Source organism: Carcharhinus amblyrhynchos, chromosome 9, assembly GCF_965287045.1.
Source record: "Carcharhinus amblyrhynchos chromosome 9, sCarAmb.v2.hapA, whole genome shotgun sequence".
Classification (NCBI taxonomy): domain Eukaryota; kingdom Metazoa; phylum Chordata; class Chondrichthyes; order Carcharhiniformes; family Carcharhinidae; genus Carcharhinus; species Carcharhinus amblyrhynchos.
Window position 1 is genome coordinate 21,269,074 of NC_137332.1, and position 17,051 is coordinate 21,286,124.

The 17,051-nt window shown below is 45.4% G+C and overlaps 1 protein-coding gene across 4 annotated transcripts in view; it reads left to right on the forward strand.

Annotated features, from left to right (window-relative positions):
- LOC145347635 (palmdelphin-like) overlaps positions 1 to 17,051 on the forward strand; it is a 123,792-nt gene that overhangs the window by 76,684 nt on the left and 30,057 nt on the right. For all 4 annotated transcript variants that reach the window (XM_080195287.1, XM_080195286.1, XM_080195288.1 and 1 more), the window contains 3 exons: positions 11,970 to 12,084; positions 14,348 to 14,372; positions 14,466 to 14,585. In XM_080195287.1, the coding sequence (XP_080051413.1) occupies positions 11,970 to 12,084; positions 14,348 to 14,372; positions 14,466 to 14,585 (260 nt within the window). The remainder of the gene's footprint in view (positions 1 to 11,969; positions 12,085 to 14,347; positions 14,373 to 14,465; positions 14,586 to 17,051) is intronic.

Genomic DNA, 17,051 nt, shown 5'->3' on the forward strand with positions numbered 1-17,051 from the left:
ATCTCAGGAAAACTTCTGCAGAAAGCGAGATATTTGTTCCAGATGGTAGTGAGAAAGGCTGTAAAATCTTGCCATACCCCTTCATGTCCATGCATGCCAACCCATGTCTCCCACCCACCCCACTGGCCGCTTATAGCTCTTATGCCAGTTTACTGCCAATTTATAATCTGTGCGCCACTCGCTCCAGTGGCCACCCAAGGCCCCAATGCCAACTTAGTGCCAACTCGTGAGCCAATAGCTCTTGCAGTCCCAGCAACATCAGAACTCAGTAGTGGGCACTGCTGGAACTGCAAGCAGTCTTGCCAAGGGGAACAATGGTGGTCAGATCCAAAGTTTTTGGGTGAGGAGAAATTGGGAACCCTAAAGGGGTGCCAATTTTGGAGGCCAGAAAGAGAGGCATTAAGTGTGGGCTTACAAGCTTAAGCGGGGTGGCTGCAATATGCATAGAGCAGTCCATTCTGTTCCTGCTATTTCATCAACTTTGGTGAAAAAACAGCATTCCCAATCACACCCACCGCTACTGCCCACCCTATTATGACAGTGGAGTGGACTGAGGTTCTTAAACAGCCATTAATGAGCTTGAATAAGCAGAATAGTGGATGCTTTACCCACCAAATAATTCTGGGGCCTGGTTGAGGCAGGAAAGCAGTGCTACCCACCCATCAAACTTTCCATTCCATAATCTCCGCCATTCAAAAAATGCCCAGCAGGGGGCTTTCAACTCCAGCCCATTGAAATTGCTGGAATTCTTTTCAACTCCCCCGGAAACAGGCAGGCAGATTTTATTTTAAATTTTTAAAGACTGGCCACTTAACAAATCTTCGTCCCTCTCTGTCCCCTCTTCCTTCCTCTTTCCCTCAATGCTTCCCTCTTTCCCTTCCCCCTCTCTCCCTCCCCCCATAACTCTCTGTCACTTCCCACCTCTCCTTCATCCTCTTCCTCCCTGTATCTCCTCCTCTCCCCCTTCCACCCCACTCACAACCTCTCTGTCCCTCCCCCTCTCTCCCCTCCTCTTAACTCTCTCTCTCTCTGGTTTCCCCCTGCAGTCCAAAGATGTGTAGGTTAGGTACTTTGGCCATGCTAAATTGTACCGGAATGCATAGGTTAGAGGGATTAGTGGGGTAAATATGTGGGGTTACAGGGATAAGGCCTAGGTGGGATTTTTGTCAGTGCAGAAGCAATGGACCAAATGGCCTCAGCTGCACTATAGGGATTCTATAATTGCCGGATACAAGATCTTCGATTTAAATTCTTGCACTGCCTGATTTCAGCCAACAGAGGGAACTAAAATCCCACCCTGGATCTCTGAATTAACTCAACTTTTTATCAGAGTCCTTTTTCATATTTTTCACTGTTCGGTTGGTTGTTCAAGTTGTGACCCCATGAGTGAGGGTTCTCTCCAGACAGGAGGGAGTCAGGGGCTGACCCGGGGAATGAAGGGAAGGTTTTTATTTTCCTTTTAGTTTGTTAAAAATGTCTTTCTTTGTTAATTTGTTATTTGTGTACGATTGGGAGAGCAGATTACGGCACATTGGCACTGATATGCTGAAAAATCAATGGTTAAATTGGCTTTTGAGTATTACAGGGAATTACAGCAGACAGATAAGCCACTGAACTCAAGAACAGCTTCTTCCCTGCTGCCATTAGACCTTTGAATGAACCTATCTTCTGTTAAGCTGATCTTTCTCTGTGTCCTAGCTATGACTGTAACACATTCTGCAATCTCGCCTTCCCTTCTCCCCATGATCTCTATGAACAGTATGCTTTGTCTCTATAGGGCGCAAGAAACAATACTTTTCACAGTATCCCAATACATGTGACAATAATAAATCAAATTCAAACAAAAACTGAACTTCAGAATCCAGCCAAGCCTCCTCCTACTTTCTTTTCCCTCTTGTGTATACATCAAAGCTCCTCTCAAAGTGTCAATGTGACCGGCTTCAATGTAGCAGTGAGGCCTCCAGGCTGGAATTTTACCACCTGGCCCGCCACGGGAATCAGAGCAGCAAGGGGCAGACCATGGAAAGCTCTGTTGACCTTGGTAGGGTTTTATGGTCTCGGGATGAGCGACGCTGTAAAATCCCACCCACAGTCTCCAAAATCCTTTCCCAAACTCCATTCAAGCTGTTTGTGGTCATCTCATATTTCCATCTCCTTACTCTGGATGCACCTTCAGATGGAAACAGTTGCTCTTCGTGCATCTAATCAAACACCATCACAACTTTGAAGATTCCTTTAGTCTTCTCTTCTCCAGAGAACAGAGCCCTATCTTAAGGAGACCAGAGCATCACACAATGGGTGGAATTATAATAGGTGCCAGATTCCACCGCCAGCAGCAGCACCCCTCCCACCCCCCACACACCATCCCTCCACTCCAAACACTACCAGCAAAAATGTCAGTGTGTGGGCAGATGGGGTCAGAGTTTGCCTTACAGCTAATAGGAGGAATGAGGTGGGATAGTCATCCCCGCAGGACTGGAAGTCCCTTCTCCTGGAACACTGGCCAGCAGAGGCGCGTATTCCAGAACTCCAGGACAGAGACGTGCAATGTTGGATTGGGATTTGGGGAGGTGTTTTGGAGCTCTTGGTGGGTGTGTCAGGCTGGCAGGGGCCAGTGAGAGCGCAGAGAGGGGGTGGACAGTGGGGGATGGCGGGAAGTGTTGGGAGTTGGGGTTTGAGAGGCTATGGATGGAGGAGGGCATCTGGTGAGAGCTGCCAATGGACCCAGTGGGCCTGCTGAGGAGGGATACCTTCCTTGCCCACCAGCAGCATATGTAAGGCACTTGGTGCGTGAGGGTTGCTCCTGCCACTGGTTAAATCCCAGTGCTGATCCTTAAGTGGAAATTAATTCCAGCTTAAAGGGATTAATTGACCTATTGACAGGTAGTGAGTGAGAGAGGAATAGCACAGAAATGTAACATCCAACACCATCTTCGAAAGGGCAATTAGGGATGAGCAATAAATGTCAGTCTTCTCATTAATGCCCAGTCCCATAGAAACATAGAACATTACAGCGCAGAACAGGCCCTTGGGCCCACGATGTTGCGCCGACCAATTAAGAAAAAAGCAATGACCCTCTAACCTAAACCAATCCCTTTCCATCCATAAACCTATCCACGGACCTCTTAAACGCCCCCAAACTAGGCGCATCCACAACTGCAGCAGGCAGGGCATTCCATTCCCCCACCACCCTCTGGGTAAAGAACTTACCTCTGACATCCGTCCCATAACTACCACCCCTTAATTTAAAACCATGGATGAAGTGAAACAAAAGGTAAAAACCTTGTCTTCATTCAAGAATCAATTCAATGATAAGTTAAGATCATAGATAGATCTTTGAATCCCTACAGTGCAGAAGAAAGCTATTTGGCTCATTGAGTCTGCACCGAGCACAATCCCACCCAGGCCCTACCCCCAAATCCCTACATATTTTACCCACTAATCTTTCTAACCTACATGTCTCAGAATATTAAGAGGAAAAGATAGATGGAGTTACTTCTCTCATTTTTATCTACCACAGGATCATTGTATGGTTACAACACACAATGAGGCCATTTGGTCCATTATGTCTATGCCAGCACCCTACACGAGCAGCTCAGCTGGTTTCACTCTCCCGTCCTCTCTTGCATTTGTTTTTTTTTCCTACAATTATCCACCGCCATTTCTGAAGCTCTGATTGAATCTGTCTCCATCAGTCTTAGACATTGAATTAAATATTCAAATCATTCATTCAAAAACAAAGCCTTTCCACACCAACTTTAATTCCATTGACAATCACCTGAAATCAATGTCTGCATCAAAGCCCTTCTGCCAATGGAACCAGTTTCTCCCTAGCTGCTCTTGTCAGATCCCTCATGATTGCAAACATCTTAATCAAATCTCCCTTTAACCTTTCTTTGTATTTATTAATGTCACAAGTAGACTTACTTTAACACTGCAATGAAGTTACTGTGAAAATCCTCCAGTCCCCACACTCCAGCATGTGTTCGGGTACACTGAGGGAGAATTTAGTATGGCCAATGCACCTAGCCAACACATCTTTCAGACTGTGGGAGGAAACCGGAGCACCTGGAGGAAACACATGCAGACACGGGGAGAATGTGCAAACTCCACACACAGTGACCCAAGCCAGGAATTGAACCCAGGTCCCTGGTGCTTGTGAGGCAGCAGAGTGAACCACTGTGCCACCATATCGCCCCTTCACAACCCTTCCACCAATGGAACCAGTTTCTCCCTAGCTTCTCTTCTCTAAGGAGAACAACTTCAGTACCTCCTATCCGCCTATGTAATTGAAGTCCCTCATCTCTGGGATCATTCTTGTCAATTTTTTCTACACCCTTGATAAGGTTTTACATCCTTCCTCAATTGTAGTGCCCAGAACGAGAAACAATTGTGACCACTTGTAGAATCTCCTGTTGCAACTCTTGGATGTGCAGCTAACACAGCAGGAATGGAGCTGCAATGTGTTACACTATGGGCTGACAGCAAAAATGTTGGCACAGAACATCCTTCCTGCCACGATAGGTCACTGGTGAGCTTTGTAACTGTTGTAGAGCTGTCAGCCACAAGCTGTTCACCCCCTCGGAGCTTGAAAAGCAGCATCTCAGTAGTTAAACTCAACCGTGATCCAAGCATGACTTTAATGTAATGTTCACTTAATAAAATGCGGACATTATCCTGTATTAATCCATATATTAATGAGCAACTAGGTTCATTCGGTTCCTTTTTGTCAGGTATATTTGCAGACCACTGTTGTAAAAAATCTGTAAACTCGATGCAAAGTGAAAGTTCACACCTGACTACATGGTAGGGCAATCCTGAAATATTTTATGGGAGTGCCAGAGTTTTGTGCACAATTAAATCACATCAAACTTCAGATAAAATGGATCAATGTGCAAATTTAAAACAAAATCAAATAAATTTGATTTTATTTGAGTCGACCTTATCAAATACTTTAATACCTTCCACTCACCTTTCTAAATAAGCTCCCTTATTATCTCAAGGGGTTCAGAATACTTGGGCGGCACAATGGTTAGCACTGCTGCCTCAGGCGCCAGGGACCCAGGTTCGATTCCCGGCTTAGGTCACTGCCTGTATGGTGTTTGCACGTTCTCCCCGTGTCTGCGTGGGTTTGCTCCGGTTTCCTCCCACAGTCCAAAAAATGTGCAGATTAGGTGGATTGACCATACTAAATTGCTTCTCAGTATCAGGGGGATTAGTAGGATAAATGTGTGGGGTTACAAGGATAGAGACTGGGTGGGATTGTTGTCGGTGCAGGCTCAATGGGCTGAATGGTCACCTTCTGCACTGTAGGGATTCTAGGATACCTCTGGGTGCCAGTGTCTGACTGCAAGCTGACAACACAATTCTCTGTATGAAGGAAAATGCAAGTGATTTACAGGCATTAACAAAGTTTACATGTTATGAAATTTGGCAGATTAGCAATTGATTTTCAACGCTTGTGATTCTGGTCTGGAATGCGATCCAGGAATTCCGCTCAGCGGGGCCCACCATGTTAATGTGAATGATGGGCCTGGCCACAATGCTAATTGACAGCAGCGTTCCCTGGTGGGTGCAACCCGAATATAATTGCTGGGATCGCATTCAGAGGATTTTAACAGCCTCTATTTCTAGCAAGTCAATCGTCATTGTGTAGGGTAAAAATAAAACTCTGTCTATAAACATTCCTATTTATCATCAGTCAATAAGAACATAAAATCATAAGAAATAGGAGCATGTGTAGACCATTCAGCCCCTCAAGTATGTTCCGCCATTCGATAAGATCATGGCTGAGTTGATTGAGGCGTTAGATCCACTTTTCCATCTGCCCCCTTTCCCCACAATGCTTGACCTCCTTGCAATCAGAGAACTGTCTAACTCAACCTTCAATAAATAATTTTGGCTCCATCGCTCTCTGCAGAAGAGAATTCCAAACACACTTCGAGAGAAGAAATTCCTCCTCATCTCCATCTCCAATGGGTGAATCCTTATTTTGAAACAAAGCCTCCCTGAGTTCTGGGTGAGATCTTGAGCCCGTGTTTGCCATCCATGGGAATGGCAGCGCGGGCTCCAAATAAAGAGAGTTTGTAACAGCATTATTCTCGCTGGCGAGATTGTGTTTTCCGATTTTGAGTTAAGCTCGTTGGCAGAGTGATGTGGAACATGCCAAGGAAGGGTGCAAACCTAACTTGACTGTATCAGCATATCATTAGCGAGCCCTCACACTGGGTATTAGGCCCACGACAAATATTCAGCTGGCGTGTTGCCACGTCAGTGGCATTTACAACAGATAAGCAGGTAAACATGACCCTAGCACCATCACCTTCATGAGGGATATCAGAGATAAGCGCTCTGACTACACAGTGGTTAACACTGGCACAGTGGCACAGTGGTTAAAACTGGTTCCTCACAGCGTCAGGGACCAGGGTTCAATTCAAACTTTGGGTAGCTGTCTCTGCTAAGTCTGCATGTTCTCCCCATGTCTGCATGGGTTTCCTCCGGGTGTTCCGGTTTCCTCCCACAGTCTGAAAGACATGCAGGTTAGGTGGATTGGCCATGCTAAATTGCCCCTTAGTGTCAGGGAGATTAGCAAGGTAAATACTTCTACGTGCTTCCCCAGGATCTACAGCTGAAGTTAGGTGGCCTGCTGACTTCCATGCCCTTTTGCCTGAGATGACCTTGGCAGGCACCCTCTGGGGGGTCTGCACCATGAGGGCCCTGGCCTGCTGTCAGGCAGCACAGAGTATTGCAGTGCCACTCTCATAGGTGTGTGGGGCTGGAGGTGTGTCGCTCACAGGAAGGGGAGACTCAGATAGGCTGGACACCCCCAGGGTCTCCTGGGTGGAAGGCCCCAGGATGTGCACCAGATGATCCTCATTTTTTTGGGTGCCCGATGAGCCCAGTGTTTCTCTATAGGATGGAGGGGCAGCTGGAGTGAGGTCCAGATGCCCACCATCCTGTGGTGCAGATACTCATGGATTCCCCCCAGTGCATGCACCATGCTGTTGAAGCCCACAGACATGGAGATCATGAGCTGAGCCACAGTGCAGACATCTCCTGCCATAGAGTGCATGTCCCGCGCAAGATCTGCACTGCAGACATCAGCCTGTTGGCCAATGTGCGCTGGAGTGATGGCACCATCACCTGGGATAGAAGGTGATGGGATTCCTCCAGTGGGGCTTGCAGTCCGAGGAGGGATGCTCTCATCCCCTCCTGATGCTCGTGACTCTGCCTTTGCAGCTCCAGCAGCTCTGATACAACGGGACTCAGGAGCAAATCATCAGCCAAAGGGCCAGCAGGGCCCTGGCCTCTGACATCCCTCTGAGTACTGGTTCCATGGGACGTTACTGCCCCCATCTGCTGTGGAACTGAGCTGTGAGGTACTCACCAATGAGTAACCCAGAAGTCTGTCTACTTCATGATCCCACTGAGATGTGAGAATCTGCACTGATACTGGTGACAGCTGTGATCCCCCTTCAGCTGTGGGGTCTGAGAAATCTCCCTTGGAGTCTGGTGGGTCAGAGGGTGCAAGGGTTGTCCAGCCTGCTCTACTGCTTTGCCCGTAAGAGAAAGGAGATTGCATTAGTGCATTACATGGGGTAAAGGAGGGAACAGCAGATGCACCACAGGAAGCATTCTTTCTGGTTGTATCACAGCTTGGTATGGCTCCTGCTCTACCCAAGACCACGAGAAATTATAAAGGGTCATGAATGAACCCCAGACCATCACTCAGACCAGCCTCTCACCCATTGACTCTGTCTACACTCGCCACTGCCTTGGAAAAGTAGCCAGCATAATCAAGGACCCCACACACCCCAGACATTCTCTCTTCCAACTTCTTCTGTCAGGAAAAAGATACAAAAGTCAAAGATCACAGACCAACTGACTCAAGAATAGCGTCTTCCCTGCTGCCATCAGGCTTTTGAATGGACCTACTTTGCATTAAGTTGATCTTTCTCTACACCCTAGCTATAACTGTTACACTTCTGCACCCTCTCCTCTATGTAAGGTATGTTTTGTCTGTATAGTGCGCAAGAAGCAACACTTTTCACTCTACATTAATACACATGACAATAATAAATCAAATAAAGCATTGATTACTCACTTGAGACTTGAGGAATGACACCATATCTTGAGGATTCATGTGTTTGTCTGCTTCCCCCACTTCACCACTAGCGCAGCCGCGCTCTTCCTCCTCCCTGGCCAGCTCGAGGGCTCTCTCCTCAAATGGCAGAAGGATTCTGAGCTCCGGCATTACACCGGCTGGGCGAGTTTGCTCATACTTACTGTGGCTGAGCTTGTTGCGTAATGACACTGAGAGGAAGAGCATTGTCGGCAGTGTTGACATTGATGGTGATGAGGTGTGGCAGGCATGGGTCTTGAGTGGAGCTGGAGTATGAGGAGCCTAGCAGCAAGTAGGAGGAGCATAGTGATTGGGGGAAGGGGGGGGAGAGGGCCTTTTTACAGGTACTGGCAAAGGCCGAAGTGGTTGAGTGAGAAATGAAGGCGGAGGTGGGAGGAGTGTGCGATGAGGCTGCATGAGGCTCACTAACCCTTATTGAGTGCAGAAGATCATTCATTTTCTTGCAGCACTGCCTCATGAGCTTGCACTCATCAGGGCTGCCACTGCCTACCAGCCGAGGGTGATGACCTTGGTGGGTGCCGTCTCCTGGAGAGACTGCCTCTGCTCCACCCCATCGGAAAGTCTGGTCAGGTCTCCTTCTGAACAATGCAGTGACTGCCATCCCCTTTTGTTGCTGTGGAGCAAGTGCTGGGGAGCCATTTATATGCAACTCCCCGGTGATAGGTGTGATTGAGCAAGTGAATCAGAGGGATGTTGTTGTGAGCGCACTGTGATTCTTGTGGCCATGAAAACTTTTGCCAAAGAGGCTCAAATTTTGATCACAAATTATGCTGGAGCTGACAATGGGATTCACTCCATTTTTCTCACTGGAATTTACGCTTTACCAAATTTTGGTAAGATCCCTCTCCGTGGGTTCCAAATAAACCTGTTGGAATTTAACCTGGTGTTGTAAGACTGTGCCCAGCCCAGTCCAACACTGGCATCTCCACATCTAGATACCCTTCCAAAGGGAAACCCCCTCTTAGCCCCCTCAGAGATCACCTCTCATTCTTCTAAACTCCAAAGAGTATAGGTCCAACCTTGTTCAAGTAGGACCTTAACTGAAAGAAAATTCATTATGACACTTGAGGTCTAAATCCTGGAACTCCCACCCTAACAGCACTCTGGGGGCTACCGACACCACAGGGATTAAGGTGGTTCAAGAAGGCTGCTCACCGCCACCTTCTCAAGGGCAATAAGGGGTGGGCCGGCCTAGCGAGTGATGCCCACATCCTAAGAAAGGATGAAAGCAGGTGTCAAGTTGAAGTTCAGATTCCAACCACAGTGAAAGATGCATGCTTCAGCAAAAGATTCGACTGAAATACTTGGCACTGTGCTATCAGTGGAAAATTTCAGTGAGCTAGGCTGGGGGAAGGCTTTTGCCTGAAGCTATGTAAGCGGTAGTGACATTGTGACCATGACTTGTAGAAGTATTGTAAAAGATACACTTGCTATTTTGCTGGAAATAGCAATCAAAAGCAATCTTTACCTTCCATTGACAATATTGCTGCTCACGGCAAACAAAGGAAATCGTCTCCATTTGTCACAGATTGACATTGTGCACTGCCACGTTAAAGGATACTGCTTGTTCAGTTAGATTAAACACAATCTGATTGGGCTGGAGCCCTTGTAGATCACAATTTCCCTTGAGCTATTTGCGACCTCACTTCAGTGATTCAGGGTCAGATGGAAAAATACTTTCTCTAAGGCAGGATTTTTCATTTCCTGATTGATCTTGCAATCTCGCCTTGGCACACTGTCAGAGTGGAGAACTACTGCCTGAGGGATGTTTCCATCATCCTTGTATCTTTTAAGCAATTTTTTAAAAAAGATTAAAAAAAACGGTGTTGGAATATGTTCAGTGGGTCAGGCAGTATCTGTGGACAGAGGGAGGCGCGGGTTTTCACTCCCAGGTTGGGTGTACAGGGAGTTCCCAGCTCTGCAAACCCAACCTTTAAAAAATGGATGCCTGCAGTTGGGATTTTCTTTCCACGGGGGATGAGGCAGAAGGCCTCAATTCGACCAGCCACTGCCAAAATGATTGCAGAGGCCGCCAGATGCAAAGCGGGCTGGACAGAAAGCCTGACTCTGTTCTTCGGCACTTAGTTTAGATTATTTAAAAAGACGACTTACCTTGTATCATTTGACAGTTCTTCGACAGTTTGACAGCTACTTGACGGCTTGACAGTTTCTTGGCAGCTTTAATAGAACCAATGAGTTTATGCAATTTTTAGGCGCAATCAGTTTTGACAATCCAAAGGGTACGTTACATCTTCCAAAGGTATCACAGGACCATACTCAAAGGAGTGCCTTACATTTCACAGAATTACAGAATCATGGATTACTACAGTGCAGAAGAGGCCCTTCAGCCCATCGAGTTTGCACCAATGCATGAATTGCTCTGACTTGCCCACCTAATCCCACTTGCCATCTAGAAACACAAGAGCTGCAGATACCTGGGAACACCATCACTTGGAGATTCCCCTCCTAACTTGGAAATATATCGCTGTTCCTTCACTGTCGCTGGATCAAAACCCTGGAACACCCTAACAACACTATGGATACATTCACACCTCAGGAGCTGCAGCAGTTCAAGAAGGCAGCTCACCATTATCTTCTCAAGGACAATTAGGGATAGGCAATAAAAACTGGCAACGATGCCCAGACTCCATAAATGAATCAAAAAAGTTGTTGGTCTTGCAGGACAGGTGAATGGATAAATAGGGGTGATAGCGTTGTCAGTAATTCATTGTAACTTTCATTCATAAAGCAAGATAGAACTGTAAAAATTCCTTTTTTTAAATTAACAATAAAGCGTGTAGTTCAGAATGGGATGCACTGCCCTGAAATAACACAGGGAGTAATCACAGACAGGTGAACATTTAAAGGCACCAATTAGAGGGGAGGTATAGCCGTGTGTATACTCAGAATTTATTCAAACTATCTCTCATATATTCTTCAATGAGCCTGGTTCCAAAATGGTGCAGGTCCATTAGCAGGTTTGGGGTGATTTAATGGCAATATTTGCCATTAATGCCATTTTTGCCATTATTGCTGGGGCACTGCCAAGGGGGTGGACCCTGAGTGAGAGTGGAGTTTGAGTGGGGATGAAGCCTGAGTGGGGGCAAGGACAAGGAAGCAATGAAGAGGGTACTATGAAGGTGGTAGGAGGGTGAGGGGGTGGGGTGTGAAGGGGTGGGACTTGAACAGTTGGGGCATGAAAGGATGGAACATATCAGTTGCGGCATGTAAGGGGTCAGGCAGTGAGACCCAGCGAGAGGACCACACTGCCCTGATGCCACCAATGAACGTAGGGGAGGGGGTGGGAAAGCTGCCACCGATGAGGGAGTGATCTCAATGCCCTTGGGGAAAGAGAGAGAGAGTATTTCAGTGCAATTGGGATGTCCTTTCAAAATGGCACCCAATAATTTTGCAGCCAGGTTCACTGACATTTTAGGTCCCACCATTCACAGAACTGGCGCGTAACCCACCGCTCTCCTAAAAAAAGACTAAGTTGAATGTTTTGCAATCTGGTCCATGTTGGTCCAGTTTTCCCGCTGTTATGATACTTGGAAAAGTCACGGCCAATGGAGAATCCAGCTGCAGAGGAGGTTAGAGGTTTCTGGTGAATGTATTATTCCGTCTACAGACTGCTGATTTTGACAGAAAACAAATTTGCCACAGGAGATGAGTTCATATCAAATTTCAACCTGGCACAAACCCTTTGGCGTTTTCTGGATACACGTTTGATGAAGGAGAATGCGTTTCGCTGCAAAATATACAACTTTTCACTAAAGTTTTATTGAATTTTTAAAACTGATCATTCTAAAATTGACTTTATCCATAGGCTTGAAGAGGAAATCAAATATCTCGAGAGCCAAGAAGCCCAGATTTCATTTAATGAACAACTGTTACTGAAAAAACTGAAAGCAGCAGAAAGATCTACAGCGGATATAATAAAGGTGAAACATTCAGAATTATTTAACAAGTGAATAACAAAAGTTAATCTGTTTCTGGTGCTGCTGATTTGGGTAATGATTGCCAGGATATCACAGGGACTCCCTATTTATTGGCAAATATTACTACAAGGTTGTGGACATCAATGCAAGCTGTAGAGTAAGGCAGGGCAGGGCTTCAGTTCAACAACCCATCTAAAAGATAATAGCAATGACAATAGAATTCCTCATCTTGCTGCTATATCCATCGAGGTAATTTTGAGCCAAGTCCACGGGACATAGGCAAAAAATCCGGAGAGAATCTTTTCCTGGTTTTCCACACCGCTCACCTGCGATGTCACAAGGGCAAGACCTCATTTTAATGGATTGCCATAAATTTTAATGCCCCTCCGCCACATGAATTCCACCCCCACCTCCCCCTCCATCGCAGTGAATATTCATCCCTCAATGACATCACATCATCGAGGTTTACAGCAGCTTTTAAAAACATGATTTAACCGAGGAAAGCTCCCCGGAGGCGCAAAGATCAGTATAGCCCCTAGGTTGGCACTCCCACATTGGCACAGCCCTTCACCCCAAATTTTGCACCCTATTTTTAAAGTTTATTTATTGGTGTTATAAGTAGGTTTACCTAAACACTGCAACTAAGTTACTGTGAAAATCCCCTACTTGCCACCCTCCGGCACCTGTTCGGGTACACTGAGGGAGAATATAGCATGGCCAACGCACCTAACCAATTTGTCTTTTGGACTGTGGGGGGAAACCGGAGCACCCAGACAAAACCCAGGGGACAATGTGCAGACTTCGCACAGATAGCGATCCAAGCCAGGAATCGAACCTGGATCCCCAGTGCTGTGAGGCAGCAATGCTAACCACTGTGCAGTATATTCTAACTTTGAGGTAGCAGTAGTAATAGCTGTGCAAACTGTCACTCTGTAATGCATGAAAGAAAGACTCTGTTGTGGGTTTAGCAGGATCGAGCAGGATGACTTTAACTTAAAATAATCCATGCGAGCAATTCATGCACAAGCACAAGCCCTGGCTTGCCTTTGAAAACATTCAACTGTTAATTAAATAAGTTGGCTTAACACTTCTCTGCTCATTAACATGCCAACGTAAATACCAAAGTTATACATTCTTCAGATTTTATTAGGTCCAAAGATATGCAGGTTCGGTTGATCAGCCGTGCTAAATTGACCCCAATGTCAGGGGGATTAGCAGGGTAAATATGTGGGGTTACGAGAATAGGGCTTGGGTGGGATTGTTGTCAGTGCAGACTCGATGGGCTGAGTGGCCTCCTTCTGCACTGTAGGCATTCTATGATTCTATTTTTGTAAATATAAAATTGCTTGAAATTAAGGGTTTAGAGCAACTTCTGAAATAATGTCCAAATGCTTTACTTGTGTCACGCCAGTACTCTTGGTTATTCATTTCATGTGGGGCATTTCTAGATGTTTCTGATTGAGAAGATAAAATTCTATATAAATGTAAGTGCTTCTCTTTCTACAGATACCCCATCAATTGTAAAAAAATTGGCTTTTTACTAAACTATAAACTAAATGGCTAATAATTAACGTACTCTGAAGCAGAATAGGCTCTGATGGTCCTAAATATTATCACACCACCTAAAAACTGAAATATTTTATGGATTTACTCACGTCTTGGGGCCCTGAGTGTGCTAGGCTTATTCAATAAGTATTAGAGTTTCAGAATAATAATTTAAATATATAAGAGAGATATGTAGTTTTATATTATTCAGAAGATAGCTTCATAGAATCCCCAGAAGGAAGCCATTCAGCCCATTAAGCCTGCACTGACAACAATCCTGCCCAGGTCCTATCCCCATAACCCCATGTATTGTTAATCTCCCTGATGTTAAGGGGCAATTTAGCATGGTCAATCCACCTAACCCACATATGTTTGGAGTGTGGGAGGAAACCGGAGCACCCAGAGGAAATGCATGCAGACATGGGGTAATGTGCAAACTCTATACAGTCATCTGAGGCCAGAACTGAACCCAGGTCTCTGGCACTATGAGGCAGCAGTGCTAACCACTGCGCCACTATGCCGCCCTTGTTTGAACCTTTTTGGGTTCCAAAAATACATTACCACCTGAGTTGAAACAATTGCAGGTATTACTTTAACAATACAGTCGAAACACCTTCTATTTGCAGAGTACAATATATATATATTTTATGGTATCGCTATGTTGCTGGAAGCACATTCAGTTTTATAAAATCACAAAATTAATTTAACTGTCTCTTCACAGGCCGCACAGGCTGAGAATGATGAAGGTGAGAAAATGAACCTTAACATTTCTTTCATCAGTTTTGCAACAATAACTATTAGTGTGGCATATTATTAATTATTTCTGTTATTGTTCATAGACCATGTGAAGTTTGCACGCTCAGAAATTTCTGATCTTCCAAAATCATATAACCTTCAAATCCATCAAAGAACACCAAGTCCAGATACAGCAACACAAGATGATGGGCAGCCTAAAGAAGGTACAGTTGTGATGATTCATTCACAGCTTTTTCTTGAAGATACTGGCAGGATTTTCCAGCCCTCCTGTAGTGTGTTTTCCAGCAGCAAAGGAGGATTGCCACTGGTAGTCGGCAGGATCTTTCAGTCCTGCCGATGTCTGTGGTGCTTTGCATGACTCGTCCATCCTTCTGTCAGGGATCCTGCTGCGTGGGGGGTGTGGGAGGTGCAGAGAATCATCTTTGCCAGAACTGGAAGACCCTGCAGGTGAAAGGGCTGGAAGATCCTGTCCATTATCTCTTTTGAAATTAAACAAATAATCTGGGAGGATTAGCTATTTCTTTCAGATTTCAAGTTCCATTAACAAATCAGGGAATCATACAGAAGAAGCCATTTAGACATTCATGGTTCTGTCAACTCTCTGAAAGAAATATCCATTTAATCTCTCTTTCCTCATAACCGTGCAAATGATCTCCTTTCAAATATGTATCCAATTCCTTCTTGAATGTTAATTTTGAATATTCCCACCAGTCCTTCTGGCAGTGCCAAATCTTAGCAACTCTCTGAGCTAAAAAAAATACTCTCATCTCCTCACTATTTTTTTTTTGCCTGCTATTTCATGGTTGAAAAGTATTCATTAAATAAGCAGCTAATGTTTTGTCATGTGTTCGAGAGTCAGACAGATTTATTGGAGGCTGGTCTATTCTCCCAAAGTAAGCTGCTTGAGGCTGTAATTTGTTAAAATTACTATTGATTTGCAGTTACTTGTACATATTGGAAATTCTGCACCCAGTTTGGAACTTCTCCCCCCTCCAGATTTGTCACCCATTCATGTGATGTTACATCATCATTACATCAACATCATGTGATTATGCTAATCCTTAATGCTACATTTCTCCCTAAGTCTTTATCTCAATCATATTTGCATCTTCCTTAACACCATGAAGGTCTTGTGGTGCAGTGGATAGCATCCCTGCTACCTAAGCCAGAAACTCTGGATTTGAGTCCTATTCCAGGACTCGTTGGCCAAGGAAGGTCCATTCATAATGTGGCTAAACAGGTTGAGTATCAGTTTGTAAAATCCTTCCAACGCGCCGATGACAGGCAGTAAGAGCGGGAGAGATCCCTGGTCAACCAAGCTTGATGCTGAGTGGTGCCCCTCAAGCTATAAACCTGGAACAGATAACTATTAGTGTGGCATATTATCAATTATTTCTGTTATTGTTCATAGACCATGCGAAGTTTGCACACTCAGAAATTTCTGATCTTCCAAAATCATATAATCTTCAAATCCACCAAGAACACCAAGTCCAGATACGGCAAATATAAGGCTAGTGATCTGTTCCAGGAAAACCTTGTTATAGGAACTGGTGAAAGTCTGATTTGAGCACCACGGGGTTCAGGAAATGAAACACAACAAGTAACACTTACATTTTGATAGCCAGGTAATGTCATTCTGATATTGCACTCAGTGATTTCAAGTCTAAGAGTGACTTGGTGAATATAGCTTCATAGAAACATAGAAACCAGAAGCAGGAGGAGGCCATTTGGCCCTTCAAGCCTCCTCCGCCATTCATTTTAACCATGGCTGATCATCAAATTCAATATCCTGATTCCCCACCCTTCCCCACAGAAACATTCCTCCATACTAGAATATCTTTATAGGGCTAAGTTGAGTCAACTTCCATGGAGAGGCGATGGCCTAGTGGTGTTATCACTAGACTATGATTCCAGAATCTCAGCTAATGTTCTGGGGACCCAGGTTTGAATCCTGCTATGGAAGATGGCAGAATCTAAGTTCAATAACATTCTGGAATTTAGAATCTATTGATGACCATGAAACCATTGCCAATTATCAGAAAAATCCATCTGGTTCACTACTGTCCTTTGGGGAAGGAAATCTGCTAAATTACAGTGAATAATGGAGGGGCATGTGATGTGTGGTTTGTGTATGATGTGGGAACTGGCAGACCCCAGGGTCCTTCCCAGTGACCATGTCTGCAGTAAGTGCAGGTTGCTGGAGGAGCTCCAGCTCAAGGTGGATGAGCTGGCCTCTGAGCTACAGACACTGAGGCTCATCAGGGGGAGAGAGGGTGCCCCTAGACTGGCTAAATCTAAGGGTCAGGGACAAAAGGGGGCTGCTGGGAGGAGGAGGAAGGGGGGTGAGGAGCGGAGGCCTCAGCCTCTTAATCTGCATAACAGGTTTGAGGTTCTTGCTTCCAGTCTGGAAGAGGACGAGGCAGGTGAGGTTGGTGAGCAAACTGCACACGGTACAGTGATGCAGCAGGACATAGGCAAAGAGAAGGGGAAAAGGAACATAGTAGTGATTGGAGATAGTGGGGTGAAGAGTATTGACACTGTCCTTTGTCACAATGACAAAGTGCACAGAAGGGTGTGTTGTCTGCCTGGTGCTCGGGTACAGGATGTCACAGCTGGGCTGCAGAGGAACCTGGAGTGGGAGGGTGAGAACCCGGTCGTTGTAGTACATG